This window comes from Eleutherodactylus coqui, chromosome 5 (assembly GCF_035609145.1).
Source record: "Eleutherodactylus coqui strain aEleCoq1 chromosome 5, aEleCoq1.hap1, whole genome shotgun sequence".
Taxonomy (NCBI): domain Eukaryota; kingdom Metazoa; phylum Chordata; class Amphibia; order Anura; family Eleutherodactylidae; genus Eleutherodactylus; species Eleutherodactylus coqui.
Window position 1 is genome coordinate 163,302,435 of NC_089841.1, and position 17,546 is coordinate 163,319,980.

Genomic DNA, 17,546 nt, shown 5'->3' on the forward strand with positions numbered 1-17,546 from the left:
GGTCATGATGCCAGGGAGCAGAGGCATAGGGGACTGCGAAGCGGAGTGTCCACCACTGTGTGACCTACAGATGTAGATAATACCGTAGTGTTTGCCATAAAATCACGTGGCCATTGACATGATTGTTAATGGCTGCACAGTTTGCGTCTAACAAATCTATGTGACCAATTATAAGTATATGAAATAAGTCATATATACAGTTTGTTTTTTAAATATACTTTTAATCTTCTTTCAGTAGAGTTTATCTAAATATTTCAAAAGGATGTAACTTTATAGAATAAAAGTCTCTAAACGGATACTTTCACAGAAGGTAGAATACTTAGATTAGTCTATGATGTAAAGGAAAGACCTATTAACAAAAACTTACTCTCATCAACTTTTATATCATGAAATATTGCCTTTTAATCACTGTCACCAAATGGTGCTCAGACTGTGGCACACAGGGTGACAAAGCTCTAGCAACACTCAGCTTTTACAATGCTATGCTGCTGTTAGCTCATGTAAGTGGAACAAACAGATGGCAGTAAACAAAACACAATAAAACAAAGAGTCGGATTGAAAAAAATCCAGGTTTGGAGGTTCACAATTTCATGATTCATATTGTATGTATACAAATAAAGAAAAAGAATGTGCTACCCTATAATACCAAATCATTAAAGCTCATGCCTTTGGCATCTTCAGATATAAGGCAGCATTATTAATTAAAGGGGTACACCCTTTTTGGACATTTATAGCATATCCACTTAAAGGGGTTGTCCCGCGAAAGCAAGTGGGGGGTATACACTTCTGTATGGCCATATTAATGCACTTTGTAATATACATCGTGCATTAAATATGAGCCATACAGAAGTTATTCACTTACCTGTTCTGTTGCTAGCGTCCCCGTCTCCATGGTGCCGTCTAATTTCAGCGTCTAATCTCCCGATTAGACGCGCTTGCGCAGTCCGGTCTTCTCCCTTCTGAATGGGGCCGCTCGTGCCGGAGAGCTGCTCCTCGTAGCTCCGCCCCGTCACGTGTGCCGATTCCAGCCAATCAGGAGGCTGGAATCGGCAATGGAACGCACAGAGCCCACGGTGCACCATGGGAGAAGACCTGCGGTCCACCGTGGGTGAAGATCCCGGCGGCCATCTTAGCAAGGTAAGTAAGAAGTCGCCGCAGCAGCGCGGGGATTCGGGTAAGTACTATCCGGTTTTTTTTTTTACCCCTGCATCGGGTTTGTCTCGCGCCGAACAGGGGGGCTATTGAAAAAAAAAAAAAAACATTTCGGCGCGGGACAACCCCTTTAATATGTCATAAATGTCTGATAGATGCCGCTCCACCTCTGAGCTTCTCACCCATCTCCACAGCAGGGGTCCCCCGACTTCATCCTAGGTCACCACTGCAGCCACTGATGGCTGGGCTTACGGAAACAGCCAAACTGTCTGTTTCTATGTTGTTTCCAGAACTCCCATAGACGTGAATGGAAGTTATGGATATTGTAGAAATCCTAGTCCTTTTCTCCATGATAAATATATCCCCCAAGATTTAAAATGTAAGACAATAAGTTGAAGTGGCACTTGATACATAATACAGCTGGAGGGTGGCTTGTAGTCTTAATGCACTGACTGGCTGTAATGTCACAGTGACTAGTATGAATTTCGTGATACCTCAGTACACTGATGTTACCCATTTTCAAGATGCAGCATCATTGCCAAGTTGAAGACTAGCAGATGAACTTGAGTCAAAATTTGTTGCAGCCTTATGAACTGGTCACAGTAATAGCAGCGGCTAATTCAGTGTTGACAGATACAGTCAGCAGCAGTTTGTACTATGCTGGAGATCATTTTCCTTATTCTCTGAGGGATTTCCTTCAAGCTCTGTAATAAAAAAGAAAATGGCCAATGCATACATTTTGCTCAATGGTAATGATGAACATACAATATATTTTTTAATGTATGGCATATATGCATATTATATATATCTCAAATGCTCGCCCTGAAAATAATGCTTGCACATGCTGAAGAAACAATTCTGATATGTGAAACAGATTTTCAGTTTTCATAAGAAATCCATAACATGTGGAAATAACCGGATTTCATTACATAAAAATGAAACTATTACAGTAAAATCAAATGCAAGACATTTCTTGAAGAAAAGAGTTCAAAACCTCAATAGGACTTAATTCACTTAAAGACAAAGTCGTTTAATTTTTGTAATGTATTAGATAGGAGATCATAAGCGTTTTTGCAATACGTTTAATAATCATATTCTGTACATTTTTACTAGAAAACCTCCTATTCAGCTATACAGCTAGAAGCTGTTGCTACAGAAATTCGTGTTCAGCTAGCTGCTTAGCCAAATACTGAGCTTCCTTCTTTACTGTGCCTGCATCGTCCTCTATAGTGCAGGCACATCAAACTCCATACCACACTGTTAACTGTTGATTTGATTAATAACTGTTGATTTGTATTGTATTAATATACAAGGGGCTGCTGATAGGTCTTTGGCTTTGTGTTCTTTTTTTGTTTCTATGGTAACGAATGTTACATCACATGAAAGCCTTATGTGTCTAATATATGTTTTCAAAATGTTGTGTTTGTAGCTTATGGCAGCAGTGATCTAGGCACGCGGGGAAACAAAATGGCGGTGTCTAAGGCGATATTCACAGCAAATGAGAGCAGACGAGTGATAAAATTCTTGTTTCTGCAAGGGAAGTCCGCGAAGGATATTCATGGTGATATGTCACAGACATTGGGGGATCAATGCCCTTCATATTCTACAGTTAAGAACTGGGTTACCAAATTTAAAAAAGGCCACTTCAGCACCAACGATGAGGAACGTCCTGGACGACCGAGAGAAGCTGTTGTTTCGGAGATCGTTGATGCTGCGCACAACCTCATACTGGAGAATCGGCGAAGTTCAGCTAAAGGAATAGCAGACATCATGGGGATTTCTGGTGAACGTGTTTGTGTCATGATCCATGAACATTTGAACATGAAGAAGCCATCTGCACAGTGGGTCCCCAAATGTTTGACAACAGATCAGAAAAGCATGTGAGTGAAAACTTCCCGATCCATTGGTCAGCGTTTCCGGACTGATAAGAACTTCCTGGATCGACTGTCACTATGGATGAGACCTGGATTTATATGTATGACCCTGAAACCAAGGAGCAGTCAAAAGAGTGGAGGCACAGTGGTTCTTCCTCGCCCAAAGAAGTTCAAGTTGCAAAAATCAGCCACTAAGGTGATGGCGTCTGTGTTCTGGTATAAGGAGGGCGTGCTGCTAGTGGACTACCTTTAAAATAGTTCCACCCTCAATGCAATGTATTACATTGACCTTTTGGACCAATTGAAGGCAGCTCTGAAGGCCAGAAGGCATGGTAAGCTGTCCAAAGGAATCTTGTTCCTGCAAGACAACGCCTCCGGTCACACTGCACAAGTGACCACGGGAAAACTGGTGGAGCTAGGCTTCCAGCTGGCTGACCACCCACCTTATTCACCAGATCTAGCTCCCTCCGACTATCATCTCTTTCCAAACCTGACGAAACACCTCAAGGGTACCAAATTTCACACCATTTCTGATGCCATGGCTGCTACGGATGACTGTGTTGAGGCACAACTGAATTCCTTCTTTTTGCACGGCTTATGGAACTTGGAATACCGATGTAAGAAGTGTGTTGGCATCAGTGGAGAGTATGTGGAAGAAATGTAGTTTCATCTTCATATCTCGTTTCTTTCTGGGTAAAGCCAAAGACTTATCAGCAGCCCCTCGTATATGCATAGTTCCCTAATAACTGTTATAATCCTGCTGCCACCTCCTGGATTTGTGAAGAAAAGAAGCTGTATTGTGCTGCAGATGGCTTCTCCTCTTCATATTGCACCCGGTCCTCATTCACTGTTGTAGTGTCTTCGTGCATCGGGTTGGGAGTATGACACCTGATGCACTGAGATACTATCACACTGCACCGGTCCAGCAGGACGTGGGCACAAGGTACAGGCTCTATCTGTAATTGTCAGTTTTAACTCCCTGACATTCACATTAACCCCTTAAAGATGCGGCCCCTTTTTTTCCATGTTTGGTCTCTCTTCCCCTCCTTTTAAAAAAATCATAACTCTTATTTATCCATGGATGTAGATGTCTGGGGGCTTGTTTTTTGCGAGACAAGTTGTATTTTTCAATGGTACTATTTAATGTACCATATAATGTACTGTAAAAGTTAAAAAAACAATCTAAGAGTGAAATAGTAAAAAAAAAAAATTCTTTGGGTGCGTCTTGTATACAGCATACACACTACAACAGAAATGACCTGATAACTTTATTCTATGGGTCAGTATGATTACTACAATACCAAATTTATATAGTTTTTATTTGTTGTATTACCCTTATTTTTTTCCAAAGATATTTAATTTTTAAAAATTATTTACTGCCGCCATCTACTAACAGCCATAACTCTTTTTTTTTTCTGTCATGATAGTTGTGTGAGGGCTCATTTTTTGCGGGACAACCTGTAGTTTCAATTTGTGCCATTTTGTAGTACATGCAACTTTTTGATTGCTTTTTATTAAATTCTTTCTTGGAAACAGAGTGACCAAAAAAGCCCAATTCTGGCATTATTTTTTTTCTTACAACATATATTGTGTGGGGTAAATAATACGTTATTTTGATAGATCTGACTTTTACGGACACAGCAATACAAAATATTTTTTGTTTTATTATTAAGATTCTTTTATTATAAATATGGCAGAAGGGGTTGATGTAGAGCTTATTGTTACATGCACTGTTCAGACTAAATCCTCTGTGCCTGGCAGACGCAGGCGTCGTCCTGCTCTCCCTGTTTCCTGATTTTCTTTCAGCACCCCCATGGTTAATTACTTCTGGGTCTCCTGCTCAGCGGATGCACCTTTTCCAATCACCGCCATAGATAGCTGTCCTGGGCCTTCTAGACAGTGCTTCAGTGTTGTTGTGAGATTTGTGCCATAGGGGCATGCTTAGCCACTGCTTCTACAGCTATTTGCTAGTTTCATGTGTTTTATTGTTCCTCCGTCCGTGTATCCTGCTGTCTGTCATCCTTGTGAGTCTGCTTCTCTGTTTATCCTTGTCAGCTTGTTCCTCCTTTGTTTCCATAATCCCCAGTATTGATCTGTCTTTTATTTTATAGGTGTTCTGTCCTGTCAGGGCTAGTCAGCGCCTAGAGGAAGACCGCAGGGTTGTTCTTATCAGGTTTCCAGCCCAATTTATAGGTTCTCTCCGTTACCAGCTTAGGGCAGGATACTTTCCCCAGTTCTCATCAGTGTACGGGGTTTTGTACTTCTGGTATCTTGCCTGCAATGCCAGGGTCAGTTGTCAGCCATGCTAGATTGGGTCATCACCTGCCTGGTAGGTTGACACAGTGGTACCACATCCACAGTCATTACACTTATATGTGTCTTATCAGAGGTCTGCTTTAAGGAAAATGTTTTTTTTAACACCTATAGGAAAAAATAAACAGTTCCTTCACATGAACTCCCAGAAATTACACAGTCTATTAACCCCTTCCTAATCACGGCCCAATATCGCCCTTGCCAGTGTTAAGGAGCCCTAACACTGAAAAAAAAATTGCAATGTTCACTGTGTAATATAAATATTATTTCTTCCTTTTTCGAGCACAGCAATACTAATTATGTTTATTTTTCTGTTTTACATCTTTTTATAAGGAGAATTTTTTAAAGTTATTTTTTATATTAAAAACAAAAGTATTACATTTTTCTTTACATTTTAAGGGCGGCTTCAGATGACCATATATCGGCCGCGTATTCACCCCAGCCAATATACGTCGTCCCTCTCTGCCTCCTCTCCACCCCCTCTCCGCCCCTCTTCACTATTTGCAATGAGAGGAGGTGGGGTGGGGCGGGGCTAAGTTTCAGTAACTAGCTCCACCCCCATCCGTCTCCCCTTATTGCAAATAGTGCAGAGGAGCGTAGAATTGGCGGAGAGGAGGCGGGAGCTCAGAGCACTGATCCTGGCTCTTCCAGCCTCCTCCCCCTGCAAAGAGGGACGCCGTATATTGGCCGTGGTGAATACGCGGCCGATATACGGTCGTCTGAATAAGCCCTTATAGTCACCAAACATGCGATTTGCTGATTGCTCTAGAATATATGGCAAAACTTATTGGTAGTGTATTACGTATTAATCCCTGGCTGTCATTCTATTACACCCTGCAATAGGCATAATAGAAGTAGTGGAATGGCAAGCCTGAAGGCCTTCACTAGTCCTCCTGACAACTGAATGGCACTCTGAGAACAAATTCCTATCCTTGCCGCTGTGCTCGGGTGTCATCTGTGCTTCATAGCCAGCACTCAACACATATGGAATGCGCTCAGCTCCTGAGTCCACTTCATAGTGTCACACCTAATTTTGGCTGCACTTGTATGGAGAATGTCAGGGAGGGGTTAAAGGTTTTTCATTGTACTTAAAAATGGGAATTGTTTCCTTTTTTTTTTTTTTTACTTAGAGTCATTATAGCAGACCTCTATAGGCTGTACTATACAAATACATATAGAGGCATACCAAGGTTTTTAACCTCTTAGTGACGGCCCTATAATGTTTTTAACGTCCTGCTGTTGCAGGACGTGTATGGAGGGAGATAGCGCGGCTATTTCCCTCTATACAGCGCGGGTGTCAGCTGTTTATTACAGCTGACACCCGCGGGCAACAGCCGCAATCGGCCGATGACTGCTATTAACCCTTTAAATGCCGCTGCCAATTCTGACAGTGGCATTTAAATCCCTCGAACGATGTTCGGGGGTCCCGTATGGCCCCCCCCGCGGTGAGATCAGGGGAGCCGTGCAGGTGTCATGGCAGCCGGGGGCCTTCCGAAAAGCCCCAGGGCTGCCTTAGCAGACTGCCTATCAAGCCATCCCTGTGGGGTAGCTCGATAGACTGCCTGTCAAAAAACAGTATGACGTAATGCTATAGCATTACATCATACTGCGGGAGCGATCAAAGCATCGCTGGTTGTGGTCCTCTAGGAGGACTAAAAGAAAGTGTAAAAATAAGATCAATAAAGTTTTAGTAATTATTTAAAAAAAAAGGAATAAAAGTTACGCTGTGTCCGTAAAACTCTGATCTATCAAAGTAATGTATTATTTACCCTGCACGGTGAACGTAGTCCGAAAAAAAAAATAAAGAACCCCCGAAATGCACTTTTTTAGTCACCCTATTTCAGAGAAAAAATGTAATAAAAAGCGATCAAAAAGTCAATTGTATGCGAAAATGGTACCAACGGAAATGACAGGACATACCGCACAAAATGAGCCCTCACATAACTATGTCATCAGAAAAATAAAAAAGTTATTGTGCGCAGAAAATGGACACAGAAAATAATTTTAAAAAATTAAATATCTAAAAAAAAAAATACAAGTAGTGCAGCAAAAAAAAACTATACAAGTTTGGTATCATAGTAATCATACTGACCCATAGAATTAAGGTATTGGGTCATTTTTTATTCAGTTTGTGCGCCGTAGAAACAGGACGCACCGAAAGATGATGGAATGTTGTTTTTTTTCCATTTCTCTCCGCTTAGAATTTTTAAAACGTTTTTCAGTACATTATATGGTACAATAAATAGCACCACTGAAAAATACAACTCATCCCGCAAAAAACAAGCCCCCATACAGCGATGTCGATAATCAAAGGAGCTACGATTTTTTAAAAGGGAGGAAGAAAAAACGAAAATGGAAAAAAGCAAAAAAGCTCCGTCACTAAGGGGTTAAACATTTAAATTCAACAGAAAAAAAGTCAAGATATGTTCCATCAAATGCTGTATAACATAGCTGTTCTCCACCAGAAGTATGGCTTCTAGGGAAGAACAAGATGGTGCCCTATGAAGCACCACTATAAGGAATCCTTATGTCTCAGCAGCACAGAGGCGCAGGGACTCTACAGCCTCCTGAACGCATCTCTTTTCCTGCAAGAAGTCTTAGGCTGCATTTGGACAAATGTAACATAGCTCTTTATGAGTGCCATACATTTTCTGCCCGAGTAGTCAGTTTCTCAAAAAAAGCAATGCTCGATTGCGAAATCGCCCTAAACGAGTACGTTCGCTCATCTCTAGTCAGCATGCATCAGAACACTGCTGCTCCATCCAATGTCATGACCTCTATAAGAGCTCTTCCACCTTCGCACAGCACCTCAGCAATTGGTCCCTTTGCTTCTGGTATTGTGCTAAGGTGTTCTGCAGTAATTACTCCCTTACTGACCCAGCTTGTTATTTGACCATGCCTATCTGTCTGCTGCTTGCCTTTACCTTCTGCCCATCGTCTTTATTGGGAAAACTCTGCCTGCCCTGGTCTTGGCCTATCTGACTATGCCTCCTGTTTTCTGCTGTTGCTAATGGAGAATACTCCGAAGTGAGCGATTTCGGGATTTCCCACAGCTAAGTCCATATCCCTGTATAGGGGTTAGAGGATGACAACCTGCAAATCCCTTAGATCATGCTCCTTAAAGGGTTTTTTTCAGGAAATACTATTAGTGACTTATCAAGCTAGGTCATAAATAGTTGATCGACTGGGGGTCGTTGCTCGTGACCTCAACTTTTCAGCTTAGCGGGCGCAAGCTGTCAGCGCTGCAATAACAGAGGTCAGAGCAGAAGCCTCCACACCAGCCACTATAAGTAGGGTGGTGTGGAGGCTTCCGCTCCGACTTCTGTGTATTTAGAGTAGAAGTCTCCATGCCGACCTCTCATGTAGTGGCCGGTGCTTGTACCTGCAGGTACGGCTCCCATTGATTTCAATGAGAGCTGTGCCTGCAATTACAAGCGTCAGCCACTACACGGCGGTCCGCGCAAAGGCTTCTGCTCCAACCTCTGTGTTATTGTGGCATTGACAGCTTGCGCCCGCTCAGCTGATCGGTCAGGGTCCCAAGCGATGGACTCTGGCCAATCAACTATTGATGACCTATCCTGATGATAGTATTGAAAAGAAGGCTTACCAGCAGCACATCACTGAACCCAAATCAATAGGTTATCAAAAGTATTTCCCCGGAAAACCTCTTTAATTAAGCCTCAAGTCAAATACGTTGCCGATTCTGGTGTCCTACTCCATTCCATCCATCCTTCTTCTATTTGCTAATGTTTTTGGTGAAGGGATAGATGGAAAGGAGTGTAACTGCAGGCTCAGACTACACTGTTACAATGGAGATGCCTACACTATCTGCATTGGAGCTGTAAATACAAAAGTATAAATTGTTTATTCAAGATTATTTGCAAAGTTGCTTTACTTTTTTATTTAGATGCACTGCGAAAATTAAAGTTGGTTAGGAGCGTGTAAATAGTCTGGTTTTCACGCCAACTAGGCTTTCATTACTCCAAAGTATTCAAACTACGTACGTATGAGATTGCCTGCTCCAATCTGAGCTGTGTTGTGACTGTTCTTCTCCAGCTCCTTTCTCATGCATTGTTCAAAGGCAAGAGCTGCCACTCGGAAAAAAAAATCCTTTACGTTTTCACCTGGGAAAAGACAGACAAATCAAATCTGTGTATTGGGTCTGAATGATGTGTATGAATATACTACATTGGTATAAATACTACTCATCATGTGGAAACATTTGTACCTGTTTTTGCTGAGACAGACCAGTATTCCGCCTTCATCTCGATTGCAAATTTCAAAGCATCTTGCTCAGTCTGCTCACATTCTGCTTCTGACTGCAAAAAAGTGTGACAATGAGGAACTAGCATAGCGGTGTACTTTGCTGGACTATGTATGCAATATATGTCAAGTTTGGGGTTTTAGGGAACACATTGGCCAAGTCAAGTATTACTGGGACTCAAATAGACTCTGTCAGCTACTTTGAGCTCTTTAAGCTAAGCTTATGGGCTCAAAGTACGTAAGACGCTGAGTCTGGGGATATAAGTTTCATACTTACTTTTCCTGCTGTCAGCTCTGAAACCGACCGCTGAGTGCATTTTGTGGACTACATGGGCATGTGCTAAGTAGTCATCTCATTCTATATCCTTCATAAGTAGCCTGTCAGAAGTGTTCAGCAGCGGGTATGACATCGGACACCGAAGGAATGGTCGGAAAGGTAAGTGTAGACCTCACATCCCTGGACTCTGCATCTCAGCTACATGGAGACGATAAGCTTAGCTTATAGATCTCAAACTAGCTGACAGATTCCCTTTATGGCCTCGGCAAGACGAGCATGCATTTTGACGCATCCGTGCTGTGCAGAAAAATGCGCCGCACGGATGTGCAAAATACACGTGACCGAAGCTCTGTGCCCACTGCTTTCAATGGGGCTGACATTACAGCAGCCAGCCCCATTGAAAGCAATGGGATTCAGGCATCCCCCGCAGTGATTTTCTGGGAAGGGCTTGAAATATAAACTCTTCCCTGAAAATCATCCCCAGCTTTTGTGAAAAATAAAAAAATATATACTCACTTCTCTCCGACACTGTCGGGGCTCGGCAGGTCTTGACGCTTGGCTCCCCGACACTGTACTGAAGTTTTTTCAGCAGGCGGGTATTTAAAATCTCCGCCTTCTGATAGGGCTGTGTCTGATTGCCTGAGCACTCAGTCAATCACAGGCAGTGCCGAGCCATTCATCGAATTCAATGAATGGCTAAGCGCTGCCTGTGACTGGCTGAGTGCTGTGACCAATCACAGGCAGCTCTCAGCTGTCATTCAATGAATGGCTGAGCATGGCCTGCGATTGGCTGCGAGTATTTTCACGGCTGTAAAAAACAGACATGTAAACACATCATAGGAAACCAATGGTTCTAATAGACGCGCTGTTTGGTGCGTACATATGTGCACACAAATACACGCTTGTCTGACTTCGCCCTAAAGGAGTATTCACATGTCATTAATCAACGTTCATTGTGTCTAAGACCCCATTTACACTTAAAGATAATCGCTCAAAACTCGCTCAAACGATAGTTTGAGTGACAGTTTTGAGCGATCATCTTTGCATACGTTATAGTAGCTAAGTAACTACTATAGAATATGCAGCAGGAGCGGGACGCAGCCGCAGCCACTAATAGAACAATACAGCTGTTTTGCATAAACAAACAGCTGTATTCTTCTCCGCTCTGACTGCCAGTGTCCCCGCTGTGAATTCACAGTGAGAAACTAGCAGAGAGAATCTTATCAGCGCAGCCAGCTGTGATAACAGCCTGCTCCGCTGATAACAGCTGATTGCTCAATTCTAGCAAACTAGAATTCAGCGATCAACGACTCGTGCACGAAAACTGCACAACATCCCTGCATTTAGACAGAACGAGAATCGCTTAAAAGACGGCTTTGAGCGATTTTCGTTGTGTTTAAATGGGCCATTTAGACACAAGTGAAATGGAGCAGATCACTAATTTGCTTCCTGTGCTCAAAACTCAGTGCTGTAGAAATATCTTCCCTTTTCTAACTTCACAGTGTACAGCTCATTGTCAAGGAGACTAACCACCACCCGGCCACTGCTCTGCAATTCATCTCAATAGGAGAGATTCTTGTCATGCTCAGTAGCTCAGATGCCGTTCTATGGAGTTCAATAGATCTCTGGTTACAGAGCTTATCAGTGCTGGCCTTAAGGGTACTTTTAAAGAGGATGCCTGTCAGGCGCTTAGACGCCCAACAGCCATTATCACTCTTGTGCTTTCATACAGGAGTGATGATCACTTACTAAATGGAGGCGGCCCATGTTTAAATGGGCCAACAGTTGCTTAGTTTTGAGGTAAGCTAAAAACCAAGAGACTCCGGCAGGTGAGTGATTCTCCCTTACTTGACCTGTCAGGTTTCATGTTTACAAGGTTCAATAGGCACCCATAATCACTCTTTTGAGCAACTGTTGGACCCTGTAGAGGTACTCTAATAGCACTTTTACATAGGACAATTATCTTTCAGAATCGTTCAGATTCCCGCGCTTCAGCAGGAATCTGAACAATATCGGCCCGTGTAAATGCATCAGAGACTGAACGAGAATAGTTTAATTTGTACATGCAGAAAACTGAATGAAGTGTCATTCGGTGTGAACAGCAGTCGTTCACTTTTAAACAACTGTCTGTTTACTGCGAATGGAGGTGGATGAGGGAAGAACGCTCCCCGACCCAATCGGCCTCTATTTCAGCAGCGCTGTGAGCAATGCCAACGATACTCGCGTCTGTGTAACAGCACAGGAGTGAGCATCACTGGGATGAGCTGTCAGGTATCTGAAACACCAGGACCTGGTTGTGCACTAGACAGCACTGCTATGAGCGGCAATTACCTTTATCAGTTGTTCCTCTAAAAACAATTCTTGTTAGAGCATTACAATTGTTGACAAATGACAGTTTTATTGATCTTCTCCTTTGTTAAAACTGACCGGTGATCATTATGAATCCTCAAAATCTAGCAAATCAGGACTATAATTACAAGTGTAAGTGGCCTTTAATGGGGACATATATAGGCCTAGTGCTTAGGGCAGCGTGAGCTATAAGTACGGCCCTGACTATCATGTCAACTAAATATCACATAATTGCCACATGTAAAGACACAGCATATACTTCCTTCACATTCAGGAGCTATAGTCGAATCATTAGATTTTATGCCTTTATCCAAGCATCTGGATACTTTACAGCGAAGACCTTGTAACCACTCATGTGAACAGTTTACTTTGGCCAAGAAAGCTGCTAACCGAAACGGTGGCCCCTGGCAACAAGTGTACAACAAATCCAACATAGATTAATAATTAAAAAGGACAGACTGCCTCCTAGCATCTCTAAATGTAATTGAAAGCCAAGGAAGACCATGAAAGTAGGAAATATATTCTCTTTATCTAAGTATAGATTAAATATGCAAACTCAAGAGGAAAAAATACATTACGTTTCTTTGAAGTTACAACTGACCATAAATCCCTGCCGCAGTTGGGAGAAGAGCTATGCAGTACTTCATCTCTAGATTCCTTGTGAATGAGGAAGCTTGCCGTCATGGAGGAAAGGGATAGTGTACAAAACTAAAGATTATAACAAAAAGGTGCCTTTACAGGGGGCAATTATCACCCAAATTGCCTGAAGCGGCGATTTTCGACAATAGTCGTACCATGTACATACAGCCGCCATCAGGGCACTGAGCAAATAAAAGCACTCAGTAGTTGCAGTCACTCCTTCAGTATAAACAGGAGACGTTTAATATTTAAATGACTTTTCACAGTGAATGGAGACGGGTGGCCAGAAGAGATCTCCAATACGCTGAACCTCCACTCACTGAACAACTCTCGGTCCTGTGTGAAAGCACTGGAGCAATAGACATTGGGTCAACTGTTGGGCGCTCATGCGTCTGACAGCTGTCCTGTGTAAAGGTATCTTTATACATTTTCAAATGGGGGATGATTGGAGAGGTGTATTCTAGATATACAGGGGGTAGTTTATCAACGGCTGTGCGGTAGTTTACTGTTGTCAAAAAGTTGTGAATTTTTATGCAAGTGGGGTTTTACTCAAAATGTATACCTTTTTGTTGTGTTATGCTTGTAAGGCCTCATGTCCATGGGCGGGTTTGATTTGCAGAACCCACATAGAACACCATAGGGAATCATGGGCGCCCGCAAAATAATTTAAGCATGCTCCATTTTTCTGCGGATCCCGCACGGACGGCTTGCATTGAAGTCAATGGAAGCCATCTGATCCACGGCACAACCGCAGCTGACTCTGCAGAAGTGCCGCGGATCCCGTGGGAAAGCAGGATTTTGAAAAAGAAGAACTCCTACTGCGCATGTGAGACACCGCGCAGACAGGAGCACCCCGGAACACATCCACCATGCAGAAGAAAGAAGATCTGGCCGGGACGCAGAAGACCCGCACTGACCCGGAACAGGTTAAATAATGACCTCCTGCCCATGGAATCCAACCCGCCTGTGGACATGAGGCCTTACTCCTTCTTACTCCACTTTTCCAAAGTGGAGGGAAAAGGGTGTATGGTATGTGGTTTTTAGACAGAGTTAAGAGTTGTGCTTTTTTAAAACGTTATTAAATTTGTTGCAATATCACTACAGTAGGTGGGAGGTGTAAAGAGTGACTCCACATCTCTAGACATATTAAAAGATGTTCTTAATTATCATTAGTATGCGATACTGTGATAAATGTGTAACAAATAATGACAATGTGGCCTTCAGCAAAAGTGTCAAAGGGGTTTTCCCATAGGAGATACTATCATTTTATGATCAGTCAGGGTTTAACTGCTAGGACTCCAACCTGTTCTGAGAATTGTTTGTAATACAATGTTAGTATGGGGTCTCACAAGACATGAGGACCCTTGACACTGGTTGCGAGCTTGCATTTTTTGGTCAAATTATCAACCAATGCTTAATATTCATTTACAGAAGCAGTTTGGCCCTAGGATGCTCGGAGAGCTCAGGAAGTCAATGCTTTGTGTGATATACTCTTGACAGCATGGTGCAAAGCACCTGGTAAAATAGTTTGGGTATAACCAGGGGTGCCATGAGTCTTTCTGCTGCCTGAGGCAAAGTGTGAAATGGTGCCTCTCCCTAAAAAGAAAATCTACTAATTTTACAAGCATTGAAAGCGCCAATACACAAGATACCCAACACATTTGAACCATTCAGACTTGTATGAGGTGATAGAGTAATAGTATCCCTATTAGTGTCCCCAATAGTAATGATCCCCTTAATGACCCCTGTAGCCATATTGACGTGTTTAGTGGCCCTAGTAGTAATCATGACCCTATTAGTGGCCGCAGTAGTCACAGTGGCCCTTGTAGTAATTGTGACCCCATTAGTGGTTGCAATAGTAATAGTGACCCCCATAGTGGCCTCAGTAGTAATAGTGACCCCGTTAGTGGCCGCAGTAGTAATAGTGCTTTCATTAGAGGCACTAGTGATCACAGTGAGCCCTATAGTGGCCCCAGTAATAATAGCAACCCTGTTAGTGGACTTAATAGTAATACTACTCCCATTAGTGACCCTCAACAGTAACGGTGATCCGCGGGCACTGGGTGAAGAGGTCAGCGGTTGCAGCAGCGGTGGCTGCCAAAGGACCGGATCCGTAGGCTGGGTGAGTGCACTGCTTGTCGGGTTGCTGCCCGGCCTGCCTGCAACTGGCAATTATTTATTACTTAATAGCCAGTAAAAAATAATTAACAGCCGGGCGGCAGCACGCTGCTCCTCTGAGGTCCTACAGACGGCTATTAGAGGCGGCAGTCTGAGGTTGCCTCATGGTAGTTGCACCCGTAACGAATAGGCACTAGCACCCAATATAAGCCTTATGTGTATGCAAGTATAATACTAACCAGACCCTCAATATATGCTAGGTTTGTGTGCGATTGTTCATCAGTATTTTGCACCTGTGCTACATCCTCCATATAGCATTTTTGCCTTCTGCATGCTGTTGGTAACTGGTATTTGTACCTGTCCTTTTACCTTTGTATCAATAAGTATGGCCACTTTTCAGTTATTTTTGTGTGGATTTGATCTATTTTTCTCAGTGAATTGTCCCTTTAAGGTTTTGAATACTCTATGAAAAAAAAACCTACTACAGAAAGTCTTTATGTAGCCCGAGCTAAGGATTGTCCAATGTGACTCTGATTTGCATACTCAGGGCATGTCTGTTCAAAAGCAGTGGTACATTATGATTAACATGCTGCTGCGTTAAAGTCATGTCAAATTCAGCACTAATCCACTATGCACGGGTTAGGGTGTAAAGGCCCATTTAGACACAACGATTACCGCTAAAAATTCGCTCAAAAGCCATCTTTTAAGTGATAACCCTTGTGTCTTAACACGCTGCCTTGATGCGCTACTCGTGCACTATTCGTTCATCGCTGATTTTTAGCAAGCTAGAAATCACCATGACTCTTATCAGTGCCACAAGCTGAGTTCTCAGCGGGATACCGCTGATTAGCATTCTTTCAGCTGGTATCCTGTTGGGACTTCTCAGCGGGATACCAGCTGAAAGTTCCAAGAACAAAGCAGCTGTTTGCATCTACAAAGCAGCTGCTGTTCTCGGAGCTGTCAGTGGTGTCCCGCTCCGCCTTTATTTAACTCTTAAGTAGCTAACCAGCTACTTAAGAGTTTATGCAAAGATGATCGCTCAAAACTGTCACTCAAACTGTCGTTTGAGCAATTTTTGAGCGATCATCTTTCAGTGTAAATGGGGCTTAAGTGTCTGATCTGTGGGGGCCTATCTGCTGCGTCCGCTATTGACCACAAGAACTGGAATTCCTTTCATTTCAATAGGACTGCTGGAGATTGCAAGCACTTGTACTCAGCTATCTTTTGAAATAAAAGAGTATCAGTGCCCATGCTCAATCACCACTTCAATCATTCGGAGGTACACGGGACTCCCGTACTCATGGTCAGTAGGGATCCATATGGTTGGACTCCTACTGATCAGACACTATTCTGTGGCTAAGTAATACATTTGGCAGAACCCATATTTGTAGAGATGATCAATATGAAATAAAGTCAAATAATATTTATCCTCCATTTGAACTGTTATTTTTGGCTGATATAATCTGTAAATGTAGAGTAAAATAAGACAATGGAAAAAGAATACATTTTTTCTTACCAATGTGTCTTTTTTGGTTCCTACAAGAAAGACAAAGCAAGTATCGGGTTCATTCTCCTTAAGAGCATCTTGAAGCCAATGCCTGGAACAACAGATGACAATGTGACAACAGATAGGGTTCTGATATGGAAACAGACCCCTGTGTTTGCTGATACTTACTTGGTGTGCTCTAGGGTCTGGATGTCACCGAGATCAAAGGCAGTAATTATCACTGTAAGGTATAGGAAACAAAAACATCACAATGAACAAGCCTGTATACTTGCCATACACAGTCAGATGTGTGAACTAACCTATGGTCGGGTGACATCTCCCAGAGCCCCCCATGTCCCAGTGTCAGTGGAGATACCTGCACTGCAGTAGACCATTTCTTCTCATTAGTGTAAGAAAGGAAGAGGAATGCAGACCCCAAAAGAAATGTTTTTATGTTCAAAGCTTCTTTGTGTGATTGTTATGAGCACTCATCAGCTGCCCCTACACAGTCCTGTTCCTGGTTCAACTGCCATGTAAGGCTACATACAATAGTGCTCCCTAATTGTTGAATTTAGAGGGATTGTCCCAGATACAGCTTCTTTTTTTAAAACCAAGTCCCCCTTGTGCAAAATATAATAAAGAGCTCATTGGACTCATAATCACTGGTCCCCGCTCGTTCCCCTACCGGCGGCTCAGGGTCTCCCTGGTGACGTATTGTTTACTGGCTGCAATTAGCCTGCGATGTCTTGTAAACCTGAGCTCTGTCTTTGGCTGGAGTGGCAGGCTTACGGGACATCACAGGCTGACTGCAGCCTGTAAATAAGATGCCACCTGGAAGTCCCAGAGGCATCAGTGGGGGACAAGAAGAGAGCAGGGAGTTTGAGCTCTTTATTATGTTTTGCACATGGGGAATTAGCTTTTATAAAGAGTCTCAGACAACCCCTTTAAGGCCGCCAGCACACGGGCAGGTTAGATTCCGCATGCGGAATCCAGCCCCGGCAGCAGCGGTGTCCGCGCGTACCTGGCTTCCTGTTTCTTCATCTGTACTGAGGATGGTCCACATGGAGTGCCGTCG

At 43.0% G+C, this 17,546-nt stretch overlaps 1 protein-coding gene across 1 annotated transcript in view; it reads right to left on the reverse strand.

Moving 5' to 3' along the window:
• Positions 1-1,097: 1,097 nt before the first annotated feature.
• Positions 1,098-17,546, reverse strand: part of RAB36 (RAB36, member RAS oncogene family) — a 29,444-nt gene continuing 12,995 nt past the window's right edge. The window contains exons 6-10 of the mRNA XM_066603585.1: positions 16,661-16,712; positions 16,502-16,583; positions 9,568-9,658; positions 9,344-9,463; positions 1,098-1,856 (exon numbers count right to left, since the gene is read on the reverse strand). Coding sequence (XP_066459682.1) covers positions 1,792-1,856; positions 9,344-9,463; positions 9,568-9,658; positions 16,502-16,583; positions 16,661-16,712 — 410 coding nt within the window. The 3' untranslated portion in view covers positions 1,098-1,791. The remainder of the gene's footprint in view (positions 1,857-9,343; positions 9,464-9,567; positions 9,659-16,501; positions 16,584-16,660; positions 16,713-17,546) is intronic.